At 35.7% G+C, this 19,188-nt stretch overlaps 1 protein-coding gene across 1 annotated transcript in view; it reads left to right on the top strand.

Moving 5' to 3' along the window:
* ADAMTS20 (ADAM metallopeptidase with thrombospondin type 1 motif 20) overlaps window positions 1-19,188 on the top strand; it is an 84,483-nt gene that overhangs the window by 21,953 nt on the left and 43,342 nt on the right. The window contains exons 5-15 of the mRNA XM_042815831.1: window positions 4,944-5,027; window positions 5,513-5,637; window positions 6,475-6,515; window positions 6,812-6,917; window positions 7,940-8,086; window positions 8,404-8,545; window positions 9,903-10,007; window positions 16,063-16,208; window positions 16,784-16,965; window positions 17,090-17,226; window positions 18,337-18,454. Coding sequence (XP_042671765.1) covers window positions 4,944-5,027; window positions 5,513-5,637; window positions 6,475-6,515; window positions 6,812-6,917; window positions 7,940-8,086; window positions 8,404-8,545; window positions 9,903-10,007; window positions 16,063-16,208; window positions 16,784-16,965; window positions 17,090-17,226; window positions 18,337-18,454 — 1,333 coding nt within the window. The remainder of the gene's footprint in view (window positions 1-4,943; window positions 5,028-5,512; window positions 5,638-6,474; window positions 6,516-6,811; window positions 6,918-7,939; window positions 8,087-8,403; window positions 8,546-9,902; window positions 10,008-16,062; window positions 16,209-16,783; window positions 16,966-17,089; window positions 17,227-18,336; window positions 18,455-19,188) is intronic.

The following is a 19,188-nucleotide window of genomic DNA, read 5'->3' as shown; positions in this document are numbered from 1 at the left end:
AAAGGTCCACATGGAACTTCTGTAGAGATAGGAGATGTTTGCCAAACAATGTTCGTATCATTTTTTTTTTTTTAATTTTTTTTAGTAGGCTCTCAAGGCTAGAAAAATCTGTGTGGTTGTTCCTCGCAAAATCATCTTTCAGACACTAAAAGGAAGCGCTTTGACATCTGAGTCAGCCTTTAAAATAGATATGTTTGTTCTTTTTGCCTTTAAATGGGAAGTCCTCTGGAATATCTTGAATAATTCAAGGAAATGTTAGAATGGAGAGGACATACAAGTAGTAGGAAAAAGTGGTCAGTCTGAGGTACGTAGGTGTATTTGTGCAACATTCCATAAGAAATTTCTATGTTACTTCAAATAAAGCAGTTTTATACTGGAAAGGTTTCTGGAACAGATTGGGAGTAACACTTGCAAAAATAACACAGCTTTTTCTTACCTTCTCTCAGAGAAGCAATAAATGTTGTGATGCCTTCTTTATCTCATGACTTCAGAAAATTCAGGGGTATTATGAAATATATGACAAAATCAGGATATGACAGTGGAAGAGGTGAAGGAGAAATGCTCCAGATCCCAGATATCATGCATCCTTTCAGCACTAGAGTGATAAACAGGAGGTTGTTGGAGCCTGCACTAGACACAAGCCAAGAACTGTTATGAACTTTCTTTAAGTGATATGAATATGTTCTCCTGATATGGTGGTTCTGTGTAGCAGATCAGAAAAGGAAAAGCAGTCTTGCGATGCAATTTTCAGAGAAAAAAGAACTGCAGAAATTAAATTATATGTAGGTATATCATTCATTTTCCATTCTCTAGATGCACTTGTTCATGTTCTAGCCCCTTTTCTGAATGGGGCAGTTTGCAGTGATTCACAGTCTCAGTGTAATGGACAGCTACTACAGGGTCAGCAAGAAAAGTTGCTTCCAGTAGCCTGACAATGACAGCTGGTAATGACAAGATCCATCTTGTAATCTTTGGGAATTTAATGAAAACAAAAGCAATGATCCTTTCACTGAAAGATAAGTATATTCATCATGGTTCTTGGTTTCTCCTTTCTGTATTGTTTTGGTCTGAGCTGTTGTTCTGTGGTGTAGATGCCCGTATCAAGAGCATGAAAAAATCTCTCAAAAGTTTCTTCCCTTTGTCTTGAGCGTTATCTCCTTTTGTGAAGGCTGAATTTAGGTTACTGTGGAGAAAGTGGGTCTGGAAGTTGCAAATAAATGGTGTATTCTATCAAATTCCTGTCCCATTTCATCATCCATTTTATGAATGCTTCCAATAAAGAGGGATTTAAAGAGATGCCCACAGAATATGAGAGCAGGGTGCACTTATCCTCTTTTTTTTTTTTTTTTATAAAGTAAGAAATAATGTCACATTCGAGAACTTTGCTGTTTTCTGCATTAATCTGTCATTTCAAGTCTCAGCTGGTAATTTTATCCTGTATGATTCCCTAGGTGAACCTTGGTGAAGGTTGGCTTCCCTAGGTGAAGATTGGCTTGTGATTTTTAAACTCAGGATTTTTCTTTTTTTGCATGTATTCAGCCTGCCTGCAGAAAATACCTTACATCACAGGTAGGGGCATCTCATTACCAGCACAGTCTTTTTTGCTCGATCTTTCTAAAACAGCATTTATAAGTAAATGTTTGAAGGTCCTGAAAGTGCCCATGAGACAGCGTCTGTACTTCGACTCAAACATGAAATTAATAAGAGTAATGTTAGCATTTAGGTTCAGTAGATCCTTACCAGTTTTTGGTATGTGAGAAAGTATGTTTTCGATTCTGATAAGATTCTTGTCAGAACTATTGGCATTATTTCAGACCTCCTGTATGCTCTAGTCAGACGTAGACAGTATTTAGATGTTGAATGTTGCTTAGATGTTGCTTAGGTATGGTGTTGAAGATCCTACTACAGACAGTCTTTGGATGTGCAAGGTGTGTGTTCTCTTGGACTTAGTCTGATGCATCTTCTCTGATGTATGAGTAATTTCCAATGGCTTCTGAAGAAATGCTTTGCCCAAACATTCTTCATGGACACTGGCAGCAGAGGGAAAGGAAGGAACCTGACTCTGCTTTTCATGCTGGGTTCTTTCCATCTTCTATTTTCAGATTTTGTTTGCAAATAACTGATATCTGTTGAGGTTTCACAACAGTAACAGATTTCTCAAAAGCCTGTTTCTGTACACAAGGAATTGACTACAGTAAGGATTAAGAACAAGAAATGTAACATTTAAATCTTAAGAAGCCTCCAATTTGGACTCTTTCCCTAAATCCTTTTAGCCACCCAGGACTAAAAATGGGTTTCTTCTTATATACTTTAATACTGGAGGCCTTTATGAAACGGAAGGGTAATGATGCAATGAAGGTTATGATAGTCCTATTTTGGATGCTTCTGGCATTATTTGTTATCAACCGAACCTAGTACACCCCCCCCTTCCAGACCTCTATGACTGTTCTAACTGGAATAAGCTCTTGTAGAACTGGGAAAATCCTTTACCAGTATTTGTCCAATGTATGCAGCATCACTTTACTTGACAGTGAAATATAACTGTTTCCTGAATTTCAGAGCATTCTATTCAGAAGCTAAGACATTCTTAACTGGATTGATTTGTCTATTTAATTGAAAGATATTTATTTTATTTCTAGAGCAATGCATGTTTCAACATGAAGTAGTCTGGCTTTGTTATCTGCTCTGTAAAAGATCTTCCTGTTAAGATTGTATGCATGTAACCCTGTGTAGGTTTGTGCTGTAACGAGTTGTCTGATTATGGTTTAGATAGCCCTTACGTCAGCTGAAGTGTTAGGAGAATTCTCATGGGCATCTTCTCCGTGTAGAAGGCATTATAAACCAAAGACTCTTGCAGGTCTTATCTCAGATTTCTCTTTGTCATGATTTTGGAGTGCTGTATCAACCAATTTTCTGTTTCTTCTTTGCTGAAGAGAAGTAAAACTTGGAACAGTTGGGTGTAATTAATCTCACACATCTCCTAGACATCTAGTCTCCATCCATTGTAAGTGACTGAAGAAACATAATTTATCATACTATTTTGTTTGAAAATACATTTTATCTAAATATGTATCTTTAGATGGATGCATCTGAATCATTCTGGTTCGTCTGTTCTTTTTCACTGACTATTGAAGGAGTCTAGACAGATAGCATAATGTTAGTTACATGAGATGAATGTAACAGTGTTATGTTATTTTAATAGGGCAGTTCATTCAGGACAATGCCTGGACTGTGATCTTTCCTGAGAAGAGTTAATATATAGAAATATTCTCTCTAGATTTTTTGAAATTGATCTCAAGCCATAAAAAAACATTCTGTGCTTGATAATTTGTGGTAGCTTTGATAGTAGTAAAATATTGGTTCACTGCATTCAAATTCAGGAAACAGCGTCTGCATAAATTCTCTTATTTACATTTATAGTGCTTGAGCTATACAGCTGTAAAGACACTTATTCTTTAGTCTTTTGAATGTTCCCATTCCTAATTGAACTCTTCAGCGAGTGCTCAAGAGTTGTTCCTCAGAATAACTGGACATTTGCTAGTTAGTAACCAAGAATGGAATCCTTTTGGAAGGAGACAATAGATAGTTAATGTTTCCCACGTGGATTCCAAAGCTCCGACTATTTCCCTGCTATTGAGTCCTCCATATCTTGCTTGTCTGTCAATGAAGGAATGAAGGATGATGCTGCGTTTTGCACTCTTATCCACTTTCAAGAACGAGATGGTATGAATCATGGGGAGCCAGGGCGCTGTCATTTCCAGCTTTTAGCAGAATAACTTGATTTTAGGTACGTAGCATTCACACACAGGACTGTGTCTTCGCAAGCAGTTTGAACCAGTTGAAGTGTAGACTAAATGAAAGTACTCAATTCTGCACCGTTCCCTCTGTCAACACTTGTGTTAAAGAGGCAGCACCTGTAATGAGATCATGTTGGTCAATATAATGTGATGCACGCACACCAACCATAAAACTAAAAAAACTATTCAGTTTGATCAATTCCTTTTCTCTTTCCTTTTGTAGCTTTGTAGACATAGTCCAAGCCAGACTGGGGGAAGGTCAGTGCTTTTGTGGTTAGTGGACAGCATTCATTTAGATAAGGCTTAATTGATAGCTGCTTTAAGCCAAATAGGGCAATCCATGTGGATGAGATGTCTGACGCTGTTACTGAGAGTGAATGAACTTTTTTCTGCCTTTATGAAAAATAGCTTTGGTTTACTTTAGTAAATGGAATTGAAACATAGTTTTTACCATCTGTCTGCAACATCATAAAGTGCCCGTTGGCTATGTAAATAAAACTTACAAATGAGGAAGAAACTTTTGTATGGTGTGTCAGGTATATTTTCAGTGCTGCCCTGCTTCTATTAAAAGCAAAGGCAAAAGTTTATTGGTTCCCATATGATATCTGAAATCCTGTAGTATTTTAGGTGTTGATTGCTCAAATCATGTGCATAAACCACCTTGTGTCTATGATAGTTCTGCTGACATTACACAGACACATTTCTGTCAGTGATATTTTATCAATAATCTACAGGTCTTACAATACATTTAAATACATTTACTCCACTAATTTAATTAACATAGTGTCTAAGTGTTTCGAAATAATATGAAATTATAACTAGTTGGATATTTAATAACTGCATTTTTAACATATAGGGAAACTATTGCTGGATAATTATTTAGAGAATAGCACTGGAAAACATCAGATAAATTCTGACCGTGGTGTGTGTAGTGTGAGACATTTTGAGGTAAAATCATAGTTTAAAACCAGGCGTCTACTTTGGGTTTGTTACCAAAACCCATGGGTAGAAAGGCAGAGATGGATGCCTGAGGCATCTACTGCATAACTGCCTGTTATTCTCTGATAATTCATTTGTGTGTCAACATGAAATGTGATTTGTCAGATGAATTTAATATTCTAAGCATCTGATTTTTTTCCTCTTTAGGTTGCAGCAATCTATAAAGATTCAAGTATTGGAAATCTTATAAATATAGTTATTGTAAAGTTAATTGTAATTCACAATGAACAGGTAGGAAAAATATTTCTTAAATTTCAAAACGTGTGAATTTGCCTTATAATTCCAAACTTCGAAATCTTTTACATCTATTTTTTTTATTTAACCATATATTTACATTTATATCTACATTACTCTAGAAGAGAAGAAACAGCAACTTTCTTAGAGGGCTTTTGCTGAGAGTTTTCAGCACTAACAGAATATTTTTAATTGTAAGAAGTGTGCATTTTTCTGGTGTATGTTTTAATATTTATTTATCATAATTATCTTGCCACCCTATTTTTCTGTACCTAATACGTGATGCATTGATTAATAAGATGGGTTCTCATGACTGATTATTTTTAGCTAAATTAAGATCCTGATTCTGCAAACAAATTTGTGCCAGTGGAATCTTTCTGACTTCCTTCCATAGTTGTGAAGATTAAGGCCACAAATAATAAATTTCGAGTGCAAGTGCATGAACATTACAACTGTTTTTTTGTTTCTTCGATATTCCCTAGGAAGGACCAACGATCACTTTCAATGCAGCTACCACTCTTCGTAATTTTTGTATATGGCAGCAAGCACAAAATATTTTGGATGATGCTCACCCTTCTCATCATGACACTGCTGTTCTTATCACTAGGTATGGTATTGAAAGAGACAATTAGCTGGCTAGATGAGACAAATGCTTCAACTTTTTTCTTACCTCATCATATTTAAATGTTCACTGATAAAGTTTGTAGTTAATTGGAATGAATAAAGAATACCTTACTCTTCCCTCACCCCAGGTGATCACTAGAAATTTAGACCTGAAATTTTTAGAAGGAATTAACGTCTTTAACCATTGTACGTGTGTGTGACAGGGTCATGGTGGTGTACATACAGAAATTAGCTAATGCTAATTAAGTAATGATCTGTGCCTTATAAGCTAGGCATAATTAGAACTATCAAAAACTCACAAATGGAAAATGTTAAATACTGTGTATTTTTCCTGTACACTTATCTCAGTGGAAGCTCTGATGCTCATTTATTGAGATATATTCTGTCCTGTTCCTTTTAATTTTTTCTCCATGTTCAAATTGGATTTAATTTTGCTTAAAACAATGTTTGATATTTGCCTTGAATTTTGCATTATTTTTGCAGCTGCTCTACTTTATGAGGTAATGTCATGTATGCTGGAATCTGCACATTTTCAGCAGCATTTTACAGTCGCATGTTAGAGAAACAGCTTATCAAGTTTAACAGCATAGAGAAACAGCTTAACAGTTTATCAATTTGTAGTCTTTGCAAGCTAGATAGAAAGTAATTCTGTGGGCTTTGGTGAATGTAAATCACTTCTTTCACAAGAATGCAAATTCTTAGAATGGACTGCAAAATTAAAAATTTAGAATTGAGATTTGCTATTGCTGTAACTAATGTAGCATCAGTGAAATACTTTTAATGGAAGTATTTTTCATTTGCTTGTAATTTTTCTTTTAAGGGAAGATATCTGCAGAGCTAGAGAGAAGTGTGATACTTTAGGTGAGTTATACTTTTTCTATCAGTATGATTTTACAGCAAAATCTGTAGGAGGATTTTACTGTAGGATTTATGAAAAAAATCCAAAAATAGATATAAAATTTAACTGGCAGATGAAATCATTTCAGAGCTGTTCCACACATAATGTGATCTTGGGTGGTAGTTGGTTTTGTGTAAATCTGGTTGCATAGCTTACGCGTGGCTTTTTCAATTCATGTGCTGTAGTGTTCGCTTATAGAGTCATTCCTTCTGTTAAAACTCCTTCTATTAAGCTTTTGTAAAAGAATTCAATTTTCCAGGTTTGGCAGAGCTAGGTACAATGTGTGACCCACTACGCAGCTGCTCTATAAGTGAAGAAAATGGATTAAGTGCTGCTTTTACTATAGCACATGAGCTTGGGCATGTGTAAGTACCTATTTCCCAGCAGGTAATTTTATTAAATTTCTTTTGAATATGACCAATTTCCAGGGATGTGTTGTACTTTTCCAAGGGTGAGTAGAATGTCTATGTACTTTTGGAATAGTCAGTGGTTTTGGCTCTTGCAGGGAGTCAGCTCTGCCTGCCACCTAGAGATATAGAAACATGAGATTTATAACCTGGTCATTGGCTAACTGGTATGATGGGAGGTACTGGATTTATCTGCCATCTTTTGTCCTTTTATTGTATCAGCTGGTTGGGACACTGGAACAAGTATCTTAGATGTTCAACGTAGCCCTGTTAACTACTTGCATTCTAGCCATGGTAGGAGTTTAAGAAAAGGCTTGTGATATAACACAGATATATTCTTCCTTCTGTTTGATCCTTTCAGAAAACAATAGAGTAACAAAGAGAAATACTTTACACAGAAAAATAAGAGGAGATGACAGCATTTTATTTTATGAAGCATACCTCATCAGTGATGGCAGAAAGATGCTATACTCTAGCTCCATGAGGCATGCCACAGTGTAGGTAACAATGGCATTACAGAGCTCAGTAGCTAGCTTGTTGGTTTTCATTCTCCTGGAAGTTCATTTAGATACATGCCATTTATCATGTTACTTAAACTGAGTTATAAAATACAGTAAAATATTTGTTGCATAAAATGATGATGATGGGCTCTGTAGTTATACTAAAAATTGTAAGCTGAATATTGGGGCAGTGTGTTATGGACAGCCTTGAATATTCAGATCAGTAGATGGGTTGTTAATTTAAAATGCCATACTCCCAAAACACTGGGATTTTTGCTGGTGAGTGAAAGAATTACACAGCTGTAAAATTCTTATGTATTCAGTGTGATTGCCATAATGTCAGATAGTCATAAAATGTGAGTTCCATTGCGGTTCTAAGGTATATTCAGACTTACATCTGGGGCTTTTGCTGTTACAACAGAAGTATTTCCATTAATTATAGCTGAATTTTTTTCGGAGTTTGTTTGTTTTGCTTCTTAGATTTAATGTGCCACATGATGACAGCTTTAAATGTAAAGAAGCTGGAATTAAACATCAATACCATGTTATGGCTCCAACTTTGAATTACCATACAAGTCCATGGACCTGGTCAAAATGCAGTCAAAAATATATCACTGAATTTCTTGAGTAAGTATCAGTATAATGCATACTTTTTTTTTTCAATTTCGTGTCATTCAGAAAAGGGTTAAAATTATTGTTTAAATGCCACTTTAATATTGTTTTTGGTTTTAACCACTGAGTTGGAGGGCCTAAATCCCCCAGAAATTACAGATATGTAACCCTTTGGACGATGAGTAGTTCCATGGCTTCAGTAAAGTGATAATCAAAACGTAAAACTAAGACTTTAAAAATATCGGGGCATTGATTATAGAAGAGCTCTTCAGTATGATCTTAATAGGGCAGAACAGTAATTAATTCACATGTTGTTCCTGTTTTCACAACAGCACTGGTTATGGTGAATGCCTCCTAGATAAACCGAGTGGAAGAATTTATGGTCTTTCTTCTCAGCTGCCTGGATTAATGTATGATGTTAATAAACAGTGTGAGCTTATGTTTGGCCTTGGGTCGCAAGTGTGTCCTTATCTGGTGAGTGAACAATGCACAGACTCCTGCTTTATAGGTACTGAAAATTACTGAGATGTAGGCCTAAAAATGAAATCTCAGCCAGTCCATTGTTGTAAGAATTTTATCTTGAAGTACGTCAAAGTTTAGATTCTATTCTTAAAAGGGGAAAGAGTTCAGTGGAAAGCCTTGCTGCTCTGTTTAATAGAAATACATAGGATTAAAATCAGGATGAATTAATTTTGATTTGTACATCTGTGAGTGTAAATATAATTCCTTTAAAAGATCCATGTTGGGTAAATTAAAACTTACTGCATGAAAAAAAGAATGATTTCAACATTTTTAATAAATGTTTTCACATTTTAGCCACCATATTGCATTAGCAAATTTCTTATCTGCTTTGACTGGTTTTACAAATTTATAACTTTAATATATTAATTCTTATACTTTTCCCACATGTTTGATCCAAATTGCAGATTTCTTTTACTTTGTCAAATATTCTTCTGCCTTTTGGAGTGTACATTTCATATAACTGATCAAATATTCTTTAAAGCAAAATTTGTGTCTGAAAAGAAAATAACGTACATAATCAAGTGGGTAAATATAGAAATGTTTCAAAACACAGTGTGGCCTATGTGGGAGTACAAGATATAATAATAAATATAGCATTATGACCTCATTCATTACTGTCAAGATGTCGAGATGATTTTGGAGCAAGTTGTCAAATACCTATACTTGTATTAGACAGCTTGTTGGAACTGTTTAGAGGAGAGAATTTAAGATCATGTTCAAAGTGTATTAAGTGAAACTATTGGTGTGGTAAACTACTGTATAAAAGGAGTCAGTCTTTATGGGAATATTATAGAAAAGTGAAGAGGAATTCAAAGACCTGAAGATGGGTTACTGAAGGCTGCTTTGAGACGTTTTTAATCCATAAAGTTTATTTGTCCATCAAGAATCTCTTTAATAACTTGAAAAGAAGGTTTTTTTCTTAAGTTTCTAGTCAGTGTGTTTTCAAGAATAGTTCCAGTTAGTGTCTTTATCTGAGTATTATGCTCCAACTCTATTGCATAATATTAACCATAATCTCCTACATGCCTTCTTATTAAATTATCTATTGAATTATAAAATCTAAAATAATTTATCATTTCTAATAAGATCTGTTTCAACCATTCCATGTTTCTGCCCAGTGTTAGGCAAAATCTTTCTTTTTTTTTTTTTTTTTTTTTTGGAGGGGTGAGGGAGGCGCTATCTGTACAAAATAATAGCAAATAATAGCAAAAATTAAACCCATATGGTATGAGAAAAACAATGCAAATATCTCAATTGATGTCTAAAGTAGTGTACAAGTACAACAAAGGTAATCCTTTTTTCTGTTTAGAAACAATGCAAACGTTTATGGTGCACGAGCACAGAGGGAGTTCACAAGGGATGTCGGACTCAGCACATGCCTTTGGCTGATGGAACAGTTTGCGGTGTGGGAATGGTAAGCCTTCATTTGTTTCTCAGAGCTTGTATGTGACAAGGTCATTGATGTAGATAAGAAAGACCAGTGCTTTCTGTGTGACAGTACTACTCCTGCAGTGTAATGATTGCTTAAGAAGTACCTACCTGACTTAACCTGCGGAGTTTCTTTTAGTCTTACATCGTTATGACATAGATAATGTAGGTTGTCTGTTCAAAATAAGAGTAATAGTTTACAGGTGTCATATTGGTAAAAAGTAGGCAGAAGACCTCGGGTGGAAGTTGCCATCTTCTTTTCTGTTTGAAAACTTCAGATAATTCAAAAAACTTGTTTGTAGTAGTGCAACAAAGATGAATTTCCTGAAAAGCAAGCACCTCCAAAGCGTGTTCCCTAGTTTCTCTCATTGAGGCTGTTTTACTGAGCTAGAACTAATTAAGTGTGAGTGAATAAAGTACAGGAGTACAGTTATTCGGAAAAAAATCTTTCAATCAGACTCCTGGCTTCAGAAAATATTTGTGTATTCTATCTGTTTCAGACAAAATGTGAAAGTATCTATCAGTAGCTCTTCATCTATTCCAGCAAGTACCTTAACCACATGTAACTCACACTCATTGTCTCTCTTGCCTACTATAATATAATTCAACATACTTGGATTTGTACAGGGCTGAGAAACAACTTTCACTTACACCCTACCTATATGAGGTATGGATTACATTTTTTTAATGTGAAACGGAAAAAGTGGAAACTGGACTTCTTGAACCTTGAAATGTTGCTTTATTTCATTAACTGTTTAGAGAATGAGAAGGCAGCTCACTGTTTCCTCATCTGGCAGGTTTTGGTTTTTTTTTGACTGGAGATCTTGATCTGCATCCTCTGAGTACATAACCTACAGCACTTAAAATACCTCGCACAAAGCACTTAAAATATCTTGATGGACACAGAAGTATGAATGGATGTTAGTTGAAGTCAGTGTTAATAGTGAAGATGTGAGGGTTTTAGTGTTGGATTTGCATGTAGCTAGAGACGTGAGAAGAAGCAAAACACTTGAGTTCTTTGCTAATCTAATCTTTGGCTTCTCTGTGTCTCAGTTCACCACTAGCCAACAGAAATATTTTCTCACCCATCAGCTGACTGTGAAAATAAGTATTTCAGAGATTTTGACATGCTCAAATATGACAGTGATAAGATTATCTTATGTTTGGCAGGTTTGCTATGCTAAGGTGCTTTAAGTAGTAGTGTGCTTGGCCAGCTTCAAGGGCTGTGGGAAAACTTATATTTTTATCTTTTAATAGTTTAATAGCTTCAAAAAAGTCTGGTTTGATTTCCATATGGAATATGCTTATTACTTTATATATAATAATAATATTATGTTATTATAAATTTCCCCCAATAACTTTTTACCTTCGAAGATTGCCTTTTTTCTTTTATTTTTGTATTTCACAATACATAAGTAATGAGGAGTTTGAAAATACTGCCTTTAAAGAATAACAATTTAATGGGTAAACAGTGTCTTACAAATGGCTTCTTTTTGTCTTGCAAAATACGAAAAGATATTTGAAGGTTGCGAAGGAAGCTTTACTTGATTATATCTACCTGGTGATACAACATTTAACAGATATTTCAGTCACTCATTGATCAGAAAGGAAGTTCATCATTTGTATAAACTTTATGTGTAACCTTAATTCAATTGACTCAAATTTGCCAACAGCAGAGCACTTTCATACAAGAATTCAAAAGCCTACCTTATGCAATTATTGTAGTGAAACCGGTTTTCTCTAGGAGGTGAAAAGCTAATTACAGTTGTTACATCTGAAAAGATGCAAGGAAGAACAGCCATTAATCTGACAAATTGTCATGCCTTCTTGTGTAAGGCGCAGCTCCTTTTCTTTTGATTTTAGTGGGAATAAGCCATGGTGATGAGTTAATGTAACTAGTATATGCTAGCACACTACATATATTTGTGCTTGCAACTCTTTTGTTGTGATGAATTAAAAAAATTGTATTTGAGGCATTTGCAATTTTAGTAGTGCTGAACTCTGTTCTCTGTTGGCAATAAAAAGGCCCAGAGGGAACGGCATGGAGCTGTGTCAGAGGAGGGTCGGGTTGAGAGTTAAGGAAAGATTCTTCGCCAAAGAGTGGTCGGGCCTAGAACAGGCTGCCCAGAGCAGTGGGGGAGGCACTGAGCTGCTGGAGTTCAAGGAGCATCTGGACAGCTCTTTCAGACATCGGCTTTGATTTTGGGTGGTCCTGTGTGAAGCCAGGAGTTGGACTCAGTGATCCTAAAGGGTCCCTTCCACTAAAGTTATTCCACAATTCCATGGTTTTCAACCTACCTCCTCTTAGGAGGATAGCCAGTAGATATTTGATTCTGACCCAAAGTTTTTGATGTCCTAGATACAGTGGAACTGATTTAGCAGCCACCTCTTTTATGAAGATCTCTTCATCTAGAGAAGTCTTCTGAACCACTGTTCCTGTTCATAATAGTAGTTTGCTATTTGTGTAACAATTAAAGAACAAATTTCAGAGTAATTTGGAAAAACCTTTTTACTAACAAGAAGGAATCTGCACAATACAAGCTTTGGTCCTCTTGGAAAAAATGTGCCCAGTATTTATGAGTGAGAGAAAGTTTATTACCTTTATTCAGTGCCGATATAGATGGTATGTGGGGTTTGTGTCTTTATAAATGCCCAAATAGCTGTAGAATGAATTTAGATTTTTGTCCTGAGCCCTTGGTAGCATAAGGAGAAAGACACTTAAGTATGTGAATTCAGACCAAGAAGAGATTATTTTGATCGGCAAGCAAAGTGCCAGCTTCTTATTCTGAGGTATATTTGCTGTTCTGTTGTTGTTGGTTTCTATTTCCTTTAAAATCATTGTATTGTTTGACTTCCTCATGAGTGCAATAAATGTGGGTTATGTATCCTAAAGAATGATTCATTATGTGTATATGTATATGGAAAATAAGTATGAAAAATTCAGATGGACTTTAATAAAGGTGATTAGATTTTAGCTGTCTAGCTGTCTGGGAAGCAGTGGAGGATCTTTTGAGCTGTAAAAACAGTAAAATTTTTTTAAGGGTCAAACAAAGAATTTTTCCTATAAACAGGGATTTTAATGAAATATTTTTCTGATTAGATATGATTTCAGAAAAACTGAGTGTTTTCTGTGGGAGTATTACTAGGGGGAAATAAAGTATTTAGATTTTTCACAAGGAAAAAAATGTTGGAAATGTGAAAATGTTGGAAAAAAAATGATTAAAATTGTGTGTTATTAGAATATGTTTTAAAATAGTTGATATCATCTGAGTAATAGATGCAGACTTCTCTGAGAACCAGTACTACAAAGACTTGAGATGCTATAGGTACAACTTCAGTTAGTTGCAATTCAATTTCTTCTGCATTACATGTTCATTTTACTAACCACTCTGTTTTCATTGTTATTCTATTGTCTAGTCCTCACTTCTTGACGTGGTCTGGTTTGCCTGATTCCATACTTGACCTTTTCTCAGAAAGCAGACACAACAAGGCTGTAAGATGTACATGTATTGTAGGAAGAAGCACATCAGACATAAATCTAAAGTGCAGCAGCAGGTGTCCATAGATTCGTTTGCTGCAGATGACACGGAGAGATTTACATTAAAACATTTATTTCAAGGTGATAAATGGGAACACTCCAAAAAGATAAATACAGCCAGAAACAGTAGTTTAGAGATTTTTGAACTTTTACATTCATCTGAGCAGATGTTCTTATCTAGTTCTTGCTCATTGGGTTATATGATGAGTATGTGTAACTAGAATCACTGTATAGCATGTTCTTGTACACTTATCTGTTACTCTTGATTCAGTTAAGTTTAGCATAGCCTGACAATTAACACTTTAATAATTTCTTTCAAACTTGCTTTCCAGGACACTTAGCAAGTACAGTAAGTTGTAAGATATATTGGAAGTAATTGAAATCAGTTTATCAAATCATTATTTAATCCATACTTAGAAGTCAAAGTGCTTGTTCTAAGAAGGTAGTTAAGAAATACGAATCTGGGTACCTGTAGACCCATTGATCCCAAACTTTGAACCTCCTTCTCATTTCTGAAGATGTAATGATTGCATGTGGATTTGGGTCGGGTTTGGGTTTGATTCAAGCAAGCATTAAGGAACATCTGGAATGCGTCTGGTGCCTGAGTTTTTGACTGTGACTCCATCATGTTGCTTCTGTAGGAATGCAGCAGTAGAATAATAGCTGAGACAAGTTTGTTGAATTGTTGAATGTTGAATTGAAGCTATTAAAATCCCAGATGTGAACATGTGCTTTGCATTTTTATAGATCAGAACAATGCTGTTGTGGGTATAAAATTTCATTTTACAACTCTCTTTTCCTGAGTTCTCCCTTCAAGCTGCTGTGAATGTTTTTGTGGAAGGAAGAAGAACTTAAACACAAGATCCTAGTGCCATATTTGGATGTTTGGATGCGCTATAGGTTTTTGATGCAAGATTTAGAATACTCAGCCTGTAGTTGTAAAAAGATATTTCAGATGTTAATGACAGTTCTTGGATATGCAAGATCTCTCTGTTTCCTCATGTTTACCTTCAACTTTCATAAACTGCATTCGTATCTTTTATGTTAGTTAGTTTATCTCCTAGAGGTACTAGAAAGTTGAGGTACAAAGGAATCCTAAAGGCATCTGGAAAAAAGTAAAAGTAATAAAAACTGACAGTAAGCACTGTGGTGATATGCAGATAACACCACAACAAAGCCATTATTTCAGTGGTTGAGTTACAGTGTTAGTCTTAGCATCAAGTGAGTGATCTGGCCAGTTTGCTGAAACATTTAAATGGCAAGATAGATCTGGCTTTGATTCTGTGCTTGCTTTGAGCTTTTAATCATCCTGATTGATTACATTCTCAGAGGAAGACTTTCGTGGCTTGAAATACATAGACAGTGCTCGAGAGTCAGCATGACCAAGGGCCGTACAGGCAGAAATTTTACTACCAAATTGGATTAAGAGTTTGGGCATAATTCATAATGGAGAACCTGATTCTTTAACGAAGTCCTGTTTGGAGAACAAGGCCCCGGTCCACATGGGGGACTTCAGCTACCTTGTTATCTGTTGGTAGGACAGCACAGCAGGGCACAAGTGATCTGGGAGGTTGCTGGCATGCTTTGATAACTTTGTTCTCCAAGTGATTAAGGAGCCAAAAAGGAGATGTGCTCTGCTGGACCTTATACTAACAGTGAAGGCCTTGTTGTAAATGGGAAGGCAGTTTTGGCTCTGGTGACCATGAGGTGGTAGAGTTCAAGAACCTGAAGGTACAGAGGAGGCTGAATAGCTGTTCACAACCATGGATTTCAGGTGAGCAGATTTTGACCTCTTCAAGGATCTGCTTGGCAGTATACTGTGGGATAAGGCCCCAGAAGGAAGAGAAGCCAAAGAAAGCTGCTTAGTATTCAAAGATCACCTCCTCCTAGCTCTAGGAGTCCATCCCAAAGAATAGACAGAAAAAATGCTCATGTTAGAATAACTCTTGAGAAACTATATGCAACATTTAAATCAATTACTGAAAGGGTTGGAATTCTTGGGTTGTTTTATTTTCTGTGTATCCTTGAATTATTTTTCTGTGGTAGAGAGTTTAGTTGGACCAAAACCTTTAAGACTGTGGGATAATACCAAGCTGCTCTGTGCCACAAAGAGTGAAAATGCAAATCCTAAGCTTCATAAATAACAAGCAGTTGAGTTGATATGATCTGTTCAGATGATTCTCATGACTGATCCATATATGTACTGCAGGGAATGATGGAGTATACTACTGTCAATGTGGCTGTGAGAACCCCTTCTGACAACAAATTAGATCATCAGTCTAATCCTGAGTTTGCAGTCAGTCATCTAAAGTATGGAATTTTCTCATTTGTCTATGAGCACTGTCTCTGTGTAGTTCATCCAGTCTGCTCTTTTGTGCTCAGTTGGGGGCAGTCTTCGATGCTTCAGAGGATGGCTGCAGTCAATTTTCTTCTTTCTGTGCCTAATGTATATTGTAACCTTTTGCTTAACTTAGAAACCTTTTTTTGTTTGTCAACTGCACAGCATTGCCGCCATGGAATTTGTGTGAGCAGAGAAATGGAGACGCGTCCTGTAGATGGAGAGTGGGGACCGTGGGGACCTTATAGCTCATGTTCAAGAACTTGTGGAGGTGGAATCAAGAGCACCACCAGGCTCTGTAACAGACCAGAGTATGTTTTCTGTTGTTCTTCTTCATCAGAGCAGAGTAAAGGAATTATGACATAATGGTTTAGTTAAAAAAAGATGAAGATATTTTAGTTTTGTGAATTTGTTCTAAACACCAGTAAAAATTTACATTATAGTAAGAAACTTCCATTGACTGCATAATCTATGTGGGTTTCATTCTCTGTAACAAAAATCAGAGAGAACTTTACTCTTACCTTCTACAGAACAAGAGCTGCAATTATGGCTATTGGCTTTTCTTAGGAAGTAATGCCATCTTGATATTATCAGAAGGATATCACCCCAGGTTATTTTGTTTTCCCTGATGAGTAAGAGACAGTAGACTAGATCTTGTTTAAATAGGTCTCTGTCAGTCTGTAGTAGCTGATGCTACCAATATGCTGTTGATTATTTTTTCCTTTCCAAGAACTTGCTAGTATGGAAGTATTGTATAACAGGATTTACAAGTTAGGAAATGTAATTTAAAATTACAGAGGAGATACTGCTTCTGTGAAAATTTTCCTGGAAAAAAGGAGTTTTAAAAAACAAGGGACAACATTTTACATTTATCTGTTTTTATCAGACCAAGAAATGGAGGAAAGTACTGTGTTGGCCGCAGGATGAAATTTCGTTCCTGTAATACTGATTCATGTCCAAAGGGCAAAAAAGATTTCCGGGAGCAACAGTGCTCTGAATTTGATGGCAAACATTTTAACATCAATGGTCTTACATCTGCTGTTCGCTGGCTTCCAAAATACAGTGGTAGTAAGTAACTACAATTTTTTTTCAATTAATAAAATACAAATGTTTGTTTAACAGTAATTACTTTAACATTAATTACTTTAAAAGTAATAAAACAGACAAGAAACCTGTTGGATTTTCTTTCCAGTTTCAATGAAAGATCGCTGTAAACTTTTTTGCCGAGTTTCTGGAACAACTTCCTACTATCAGCTGAAGGACAGAGTTGCTGATGGTACTCCCTGTGGAGCAGAAACCAATGACCTTTGTGTTCAAGGCTTATGCAGGGTATTTAAATCTAAACTTACTAATTATTAAAATCAGTTTTAACAGCTTGTAGAATAGATATTGAATAAATATACACTGAAATAACCATTATTGAAAATATGTAAAACCAGATGTTTTGAATTTACCTAAGTTGATTTTAATCCCTACCAAATTAAGATCTGGAAATTGAGGCAATTAAGCAAAGCACATACAGCTGAATCTGAACACCCACAGTCTTTCCTCATTAAGCCTGATGTGTTGTTATTGTCCAAGAGAGCAGAGGGAAACTGATCTGAAATTGGTGTAAAGGGAGGAAAGAATCATGCTGTGCGTTTATTGCTATCATATTTCTGCTATCAAAGAAGTGAAGAAGTCAGAAAATGCAAGGATAGATAGATTACGCATTTATGACTTTATTGCAAAGCGAGGATGAACAGACCCAGGAAAGGAATCATTTAAACGTGCTTCATAGAAGTTATGGAAATGCCCACCAGATTTTGTTAAAAAATAACAAACTGATATATTATTCAGTTTGTTCAAGTTCAAGACCTTTTTGTCCATCTTAAGTAGATTGCTGATTTCAGTGAAACTGGCTAAATTCAGAGTGAGGAGAAAATGTAGCTTTTTATTTGGCTGTATATCAAAATGAAAGAGAAAATGCCACAGAGCAGTCCTGTTTATGACTGTAGGGGAAAAAAAAAAAGTGTAAGTAAATATTTATAAATGAGAAGTGTTTCTGTACTAGTCTACGTGTATTCTTTCTCTCGTTTTGCAGTCATGACAGACTTGAATATAATTGATATTCATGCAGGTGTACATACTCATTTTAGAATTCCAAGGCTTTATGTAAATACACCTTAGTTTACATACCATGTTGATATTTTTATACAAAGTCTTTAAATACTTCTAGGTAGCTTTGTACAATTCTTGGTATATTGAGTGAATTTGTTGTACTAAGAATGTATAAACCAGAACTATACTGTATACTAAATGTAAGAAGGCTTTTCATGAACTGCCAAGGAAGATTAGATATATACAGTAAATGAAAATGTTTTTGGGGAGCGGGGAACTAGCGTTGTGTTTTCACTGTTTTCCACTGGGCTGAATGATACAACATTATATTTTTTGTAGCAAGCAGGCTGTGATCATGTTTTGAATTCCAAGGCAAGGAGAGACAAATGTGGAATCTGTGGTGGTGATAACTCTTCATGTAAGACACTTGCAGGTACTTTCAACCGTGCTCGTTACGGTATGTTTGTATTTTTAAAATCTTAATGTACATTTCAGTGTGGTTTAGAAATTGTATGTTTGAGGAAATGGGATTTCAATGTATGTTCTTTTCGGCCTCTGCTAACAAAAAATATCCCCAGTTTTCACTCGTGTGCCTTTTCAAGGATGAACAGTAAAGAACTGTGACACAGTGACCCATCTGCACTATGGTGGAAAAAAAAACAGTTCAATATTTAGAGCAAAAAACATAAGTAATCTCTGGTTTCATATCAAATTCCAAAAGGCCTCTTTGTGTGGTTTCAGTGGTTGAAAGAGACCACAGGCAAAGTGAAAATGACACCTGGAGAGCTGCCAAATAGGATCTTCAGTGGACAAAGGAGTTACTGGTCAGCAGGGAAAGCATATTTAGCATCCTGCTGGATTTATTTATTTTTTCCAGGCAGAGGCCTTGTGCCATGCAAAAAGCATCAGAAAGCTTAAAGGTGGGATACAGCTACTCCTTCTCTATAAACATAACTTTTCTTGTGTCTATCCAGAGATGTTGGAAGAAGACACAAACAACTAATTTTATTAGAGACTGGATTCTGAATATTTGGTCAAAACACTAAAGAAGAAGAATGTGGTTTTTTGTTTTCCATCACTAGAAGTATCACATGAATTACGTCAGAAATACATTTGATACAAATAGTATACTAAATCTACCGTTCATTCAACTATGGTAGAGATTGTCACTATGTTGTTTATCAGCTTTGT

The sequence above is a fragment of the Centrocercus urophasianus genome, unplaced genomic scaffold, assembly GCF_019232065.1.
Source record: "Centrocercus urophasianus isolate 14NV4802_14NV808 unplaced genomic scaffold, USGS_Curo_1.0 seq_15, whole genome shotgun sequence".
NCBI classification, from domain to species: domain Eukaryota; kingdom Metazoa; phylum Chordata; class Aves; order Galliformes; family Phasianidae; genus Centrocercus; species Centrocercus urophasianus.
Note: the sequence above shows the minus strand (reverse complement) of the source record. Positions and strands in the feature narration are given on the sequence as shown.